The 7500-nt window shown below is 45.1% G+C and overlaps 1 protein-coding gene across 1 annotated transcript in view; it reads left to right on the forward strand.

Annotated features, from left to right (window-relative positions):
• Positions 1–4459, forward strand: part of efl1 (elongation factor like GTPase 1) — a 107105-nt gene extending 102646 nt beyond the window's left edge. The window contains exon 22 of the mRNA XM_055900043.1: positions 3609–4459. Within this exon, the coding sequence (XP_055756018.1) occupies positions 3609–3797 (189 nt within the window). The 3' untranslated portion in view covers positions 3798–4459. The remainder of the gene's footprint in view (positions 1–3608) is intronic.
• The last annotated feature ends 3041 nt before the right edge of the window (positions 4460–7500 follow it).

Here is a 7500-nt window from a genome sequence, read left to right on the forward strand (position 1 = left end):
CATAGACAATCATGACAACATGGATGGTTACTCCATAGACAATCATGACAACATGGATGGTTACTCCATAGACAATCATGACAACATGGATAGTTACTCCATAGACAGTCATGACAACATGGATGGTTACTCCATAGACAGTCATGACAACATGGATGGTTACTCCATAGACAATCATGACAACATGGACAGTTACTCCATAGACAGTCATGACAACATGGATGGTTACTCCATAGACAATCATGACAACATGGATGGTTACTCCATAGACAATCATGACAACATGGATGGTTACTCCATAGACAATCATGACAACATGGATAGTTACTTCATAGACAATCATGACAACATGGATGGTTACTCCATAGACAATCATGACAACATGGATAGTTACTTCATAGACAGTCATGACAACATGGATGGTTACTCCATAGACGATCATGACAACATGGATGGTTACTCCATAGACAATCATGACAACATGGATAGTTACTTCATAGACAATCATGACAACATGGACAGTTACTCCATAGACAATCATGACAACATGGATGGTTACTCCATAGACAATCATGACAACATGGATAGTTACTCCATAGACGATCATGACAACATAGATAGTTACTCCATAGACAATCATGACAACATGGATGGTTACTTCATAGACAGTCATGACAACATGGACAGTTACTCCATAGACGATCATGACAACATAGACAGTTACTCCATAGACAATCATTACAACATGGACAGTTACTCCATAGACAATCATGACAACATGGATGGTTACTCCATAGACAGTCATGACAACATAGATAGTTACTTCATAGACAGTCATGACAACATGGATGGTTACTCCATAGACGATCATGACAACATGGACAGTTACTCCATAGACAATCATGACAACATGGATAGTTACTCCATAGACAATCATGACAACATGGATGGTTACTTCATAGACAGTCATGACAACATAGATAGTTACTTCATAGACAGTCATGACAACATGGATGGTTACTTCATACACAGTCATGACAACATAGACAGTTACTCCATAGACAATCATGACAACATAGATAGTTACTCCATAGACGATCATGACAACATAGACAGTTACTCCATAGACAATCATGACAACATAGATAGTTACTCCATAGACAGTCATGACAACATAGACAATCATGACAACATAGATAGTTACTCCATAGACGATCATGACAACATAGATAGTTACTCCATAGACAATAACAATGGGGTTTTAGTAGACTCCAGCTTGCTTCTATCTGAATCTATTCTATACATCTAGTCTATTTAAATGAGATGCAAGCTACTGTTAGCATTTAGTTTATCATTGATTTTCTATGGACTTCATATTTGTTTAACATATGAATAGTGTTTAGTGACAGAGAGAGAGCTCTTCTGTGAGTGTTGTATTGTTGTGTTAGCTATGTGTGTAATGTTATGGATTTACATTAGATTAGCATGAGAAAGAGGTTGTGACAATAACTTTTTTCCTCCCTTTGTGTTGTAGTTCAGGGACTAGCATCTGCTGTGTGTGTGTGTGTGTGTGTGTGTGTGTGTGTGTGTGTGTGTGTGTGTGTGTGTGTGTGTGTGTGTGTGTGTGTGTGTGTGTGTGTGTGTGTGTGTGTGTGTGTGTGTTTTCATTCAGGCTAATGTAGGTGAGGCCCACTGACACGCTTCATGGAGCGCAGTGACAAAAGCTCTCTCTCTCTCTCTCACTCACTCACAAACACACACACAGCAGTGAGACAAAGGCCCCTGTAAAGATAAGTAACCGAAGGGATGCACACAACAGGGGCCGCAGAGAGCAGATTAAATCAAAGACCTGTGTGTGTCTTTGCTTGTGTGCGCTCGCGCATACTAGTGTGTTCGTGTGTTTCAGCCCCCCTGTTGGTACCTTCCCCCCGTTACAGTTAGAGCTGAGCCCCCGCCACTCTAACCCTGCACACGTACACACACAATGAAACACACACCCTTTTGCCCTACTGGACCCAATTGTGCCGAAGTGTGTGTGTGTGTGTGTGTGTGTGTGTGTGTGTCTGTGTCTGTGTCTGTGTCTGTGTCTGTGTCTGTGTGTGTGTGTGTGTGTGTGTGTGTGTGTGTGTGTGTGTGTGTGTGTGTGTGTGTGTGTGTGTGTGTGTGTGTGTGTGCGTGCAACCTCGTAATCTGTCTGGTGTTGTTCCTCCTCTACCATCTGTTGCCTGCAACCAGAGTCTGTCACTCGGGGCCCCTAACGGCCAGGTGCAGGGGCCCACGTACACACTGGTACAGTAATTGTGGCATGGTGTGTGTGTGAAGCAGCAGAAGGCATTGCCTCATCTCCTCAGCAGGTTGCACATAGCCAGGCCCTCCTCAACAAACACACACAGTCTCTCTCCTCTAGAACACAGTGACACAGTGTTGATCTGGATGTCTGTGTGACTGACTGCTTTGGAAGAACACATGTATCTCTATAACCTCCCCTACTGTCAGAGCCTGATGGAGGCAGAGAGGGGGAGGAGGGTGGAGAAAGAGCCAGGTAGGGAGCAAGAGGGGGAGAGAGGGGAGGGGGGTGGAGAAAGAGCCAGGTAGGGAGCTAGAGGGGGAGAGAGGGGAGGGTGGTGGAGAAGGAGCCAGGTAGGGAGCTAGAGGGGGAGAGAGGGGAGGGGGGTGGAGAAAGAGCCAGGTAGGGAGCTAGAGGGGGAGAGAGTGGAGGGGGGTGGAGAAAGAGCCAGGTAGGGAGCTAGAGGGGGAGAGAGGGGAGGGGGGTGGAGAAAGAGCCAGGTAGGGAGCTAGAGGGGGAGAGAGGGGAGGGGGGTGGAGAAAGAGCCAGGTAGGGAGCTAGAGGGGGAGAGAGGGGAGGGGGGTGGAGAAAGAGCCAGGTAGGGAGCTAGAGGGGGAGAGAGGGGAGGGGGGTGGAGAAAGAGCCAGGTAGGGAGCTAGAGGGGGAGAGAGGGGAGGGGGGTGGAGAAAGAGCCAGGTAGGGAGCTAGAGGGGGAGAGAGGGGAGGGGGGTGGAGAAAGAGCCAGGTAGGGAGCTAGAGGGGGAGAGAGGGGGAGGTAGAGGGAGAAAGAGCCAGGTAGGGAGCTAGAGGGGGAGAGAGGGGGAGGTAGAGGGAGAAAGACAGGGAGCAGCTGAGTTGGATAACAGTAGCCATGATCCCTTCCTTGTCTGCCACCACTGCTGAGCAAAGCTTAGCCAAGACTGGGTTCTTTGTCATGTGGGGTAGATTCCAGTGTCCGCTCCATGCTTTACATCTGTTCATGTTTATGGGTCAGGGCCCGTATCCACAAAGTGTCTCAGGGTAGGAGTACTGATCTAGGATCTGTTTAGCCTTTTCAGTCATAAAGAATAAGATAATATGGACAGGGTTGACCTGACTCTGAGATGTTTTGGGAATACAGGTCCTGATCTTTGTATCTACAGTCCATTTAATGAAGCATTATCCTGCTCAGGGGTGGACTTCAAACTAAATTTGTCTTTATGTATTTTAAACTAAATCGCTCTCTCTCTGTCTCTGTGTGTGTGTCTCTCTCTGTATCTGTGTGTGTGTCTCTCTCTGTCTCTGTGTGTGTGTGTCTCTGTGTGTCTCTGTGTGTCTCAAGGTGATCTCCAGTGATCCGTCCTGGGTTCCTACCACAGAAGAGGAGTACCTCCACTTTGGAGAGAAGGCTGATTCCGCCAATCAGGCTCTGAAATACATGAACGGTGTTCGCCGGCGTAAGGGACTGTACGTGGAGGAGAAGATAGTGGAGCACGGCGAGAAACAGAGAACACTGAGCAAGAACAAATAGGCCTGTGTGTGTGTTTCCTGATTGACTCCTACCAACACACACCCGAGACAGACATCATAAAGAGCATCCAGTGGATACTGTCCCCCATCACTACACCATCATCACCCCTCTAACTGTCACTCAAAATGAGCCACTGATGCTTTTATATTACAGAGCAGTATTGCTGAAAACCTCCTTAGAAAATGTTTTTTAGTCCAGAACTAGACTTAATCTGTGTCTAGGAAACCGGCCCAATGGGTTTTAATAGCTGGACATGCAGCTGTGTCTTTACCCGGGAGAATCCCTTTCAGCTATGCATAATTGACGAGTGTTCCCGTTCAAATCCAGTTTTGCTGTTAAGTGAAGTGGCTTGAATTAATTTCTGCTCTCAACCTAATTGAATTCCAGTACCCAGCCCCCTGAAGAGCGGCATTTAATTTGGAAAAACAGAAATATGATGCAAAGTGGGATTGTACGTTTTTTTATTATTTGGGGACAGCGCTAGCGAGCTATAGCCTTGTTGATATGCTATGTTGAGAGCTCTGGGTAAGGTATCTGTGTACAAGACGAGCTATAGCCTTGTTGATATGCTATGTTGAGAGCTCTGGGTAAGGTATCTGTGTACAAGACATAAAGCAAAATGTACAGTATTTACCAGAAAGCAATAAATAAATAAAACTGTGTGTTTTTGGTTTCATTAATCAGGAGTGATATGTGTGTCGGTCATTCTTGAGATGTGGTGGCATTTGGACATGGCATTTTGGAAAATAAGTACTTAATGTTTCTAGATTTAATTTAAATGTATTTGGGTACATCTTCCCATTCTAAATCAAATAATATGGCAGCTTAATGACGTTAAATAATTGTTACCATTATGATAACATGCCAGCAGTAGGAGTAGCAACACAAAGGACGGTAACACCAATGACACATTTTAGGTAATTGAGGATTTTACTAGATGGGGCCACAGATGTTCATTAACACTTTTTAAAATAATTTACTAAAGTGATATAATTAATCATTTTGCTCACAATTTCCCTTAATTTACATTGAGTAATACCAATAACACTTTTGATTCAGACATACCAAAGTAATAATTGAATCCTGAAATGTATCATTTCTGCAGATTAGAGGGTGTGTGTTCCCCTAGGACAATTATGAGACAGTTTGCCATCACTGGGAAACTCCTTGCACTTCAATCAATGTACCAGAACAACTGTCTAGAATTGGTCTACAATTTCTCCCTCTTCCCCTATTTCTCCACTCCTCTTACAGACCTGTTCCCATTGTGTTGTCTGACCCCTGTCCTTCCCGCCCACTCATCTCCCCTTTTTCCTCCCCTCCCCCACTCCTTCCCCTCTCCACCAAGAAAACAAAGGAGATCAACGGTTATTGAGGTGTGTGCGCGCACACGTGTGAAGTAACAGGAGACCGCACAAAATAGTTAAAACACACTGGCACATGGCTGAGCTTGATTGGTAATGGGGTGAAGGATTGTGAGCTAGTATGTCCATCTATTGGTCGTCACACCAGGAAAGGCCTTCCTGGGGGGAAAAATATGTTTCAAGATGCATTTTGGCACGGGGTGCATCTCGATAGTCTAAAGTAGCAACCTCTGCTTGTTCCCTCCATCTGCACTGTTCAGCAAATTGACCAAAGCAATATGGAAGATGCCTTCCAGGACTTTACTTTCACCTGACAAGTTCTTTCACATCAGTTCATATGACGGGAAGAAAATTGTGGCCATTCAATCTATTTTGTCTTGCGTATAACATGTATTTTTGTGATGGTACAGCTATGATGTCCATATACAAATGTGTCCTTGTGGACCATAAGATCTATCTTATCTTCCCTTATCATTTAAATGGGTCGTTTACCCAGAAACCACATTTGCCCACTTTTCCTGTTCTTGTAGATACTATACTTTAGATATGCTGATATCTTGAATTACTTCCTGAAGACCAAGATTACTCTTCAAAAAACATCATCATTCGTCACGATAGTTGAGCTTGGCTTCTCTTCCAGGCCTTCAATTCTCACAGCTGTTATTATTTCTTCAAATCTCTTGGAAGCTAGGGAATGACGTTGCCAGTGCCACAAAGCATCTTCCCGGTGAGCACAGGATGTTAAAAAGAGTGGGCCAAGAGGACGGGGAGAGTAGAGAGAGTGAGCGGCAGGGAAAGACGGTAGACATACATGCTGCTTGCTAGAGCTGTCACAACACAGTGAATGTATCCCTCGCCTGCTAGGAAGTTCCAACCACTGTAGACCGTGGTGAAAATGGTAATCCACAGACATATGTTTAAATAACATGAATCACAAACCGAGCGGTTATGAACATGGAAATCAAATGGTACATAATTGTAGAACCTTAGCGTGGTTGTTTTTCTACGTGACTATGAGCCATTTTCTCAGGTGATGTGTTTGTCGAAAGGTTAGTGATCCGTTTTACAATCCTGCTGTGAAGCAGCATTCGGGAAAGTATTCAGACCCCTTGACATTTTCCACATTTTTGTTAAGTTACAGCCTGATTCTAGATTGGATTACATTGTTTTAAGGCACACACCTGTCTATATAAGGTCCCACATTTGGCAGTGCATGTCAGAGCAAAAACCAAGCCATGAGGTCGAAGGAATTGTCTTTAGAGCTCAGAGTCAGGATTGTGTCGAGGCACAGATCTGGGGAAGGAAAACCAAAACATTTCTGCAGCATTGAAGATCCCCAAGAACACATCATGCTTAAATGGAAGAAGTTTGGAGCCACCAAGACAGTTCCCAGAGCTGGCCACCCGGCCAAACGGAGCAATCGGGGGAGAAGGGCCTTGGTCAGGGAGGTGACAAAGAACCCGATGGTCACTCTGACAGAGAATGACTACCATCTCTGCAGCACTCCACCAATCAGGCCTTTATGGTAGAGTGGCCAGACGGACGCCACTCCTCAGCAAAAGGCACATGACAACCCGCTTGGAGTTTGCCAAAAGGGACCAAAAGACTCTCAGACCACGAGAAACAAGATTCTCTGGTCTGATGAAACCAAGATTGAACTCTTTGGCCTTTATGTAAAGCGTCATGTCTGGAGGAACCCTGGCACCATCCCTACGGTGAAGCATGGTGGTGGCAGCATCATGCTGTGGGGATGTTTTTCAGTGGCAGGGATTGGGAGACTAGTCAGGATCGAGGCAAAGCTGTACGGAGCAAAGTACAGAGAGATCCTTGATGAAAACATGCTCCAGAGCGCTCAGGACCTCAGACTGGGGTGAAGGATTACCTTCTAACAGGACAACAACCCTAAGCACACAGCCAAGAGAACGCAGGAGTGGCTTCAGGACAAGTCTCTGTCCTTGAGTGGCCCAGCCAGAGCCCGGACTTGAACCCGATCGAACATCTCTGGAGAGACCTGAAAATGGCGTGCAGCAACGCTCCCCATCCAAACTGACAGAGCTTGAGAGGATCTGCAGAGAGGAATGTGAGAAACTCCCCAAATACAGGTGTGCCAAGCTTGTAGCATCATACCCAAGAAGACTTGAGTCTGTAATGGCTGCCAAGGGTGCTTCAACAAAGTACTGAGTGAAGGTAATGAATACTTATGTAAATGTGATATTTCTGGGGTAAAAAAAATAAAATGTGCACAAATTTCTACAAACCTGTTTTTGGTTTGTTATTATGGGGTATTGTGTGTAAATTAATGAGGGGAGAAAAAAAACTATTCAATACATTTAGAATAA

The sequence above is a fragment of the Salvelinus fontinalis genome, chromosome 35 (genome assembly GCF_029448725.1).
Source record: "Salvelinus fontinalis isolate EN_2023a chromosome 35, ASM2944872v1, whole genome shotgun sequence".
Taxonomy (NCBI): domain Eukaryota; kingdom Metazoa; phylum Chordata; class Actinopteri; order Salmoniformes; family Salmonidae; genus Salvelinus; species Salvelinus fontinalis.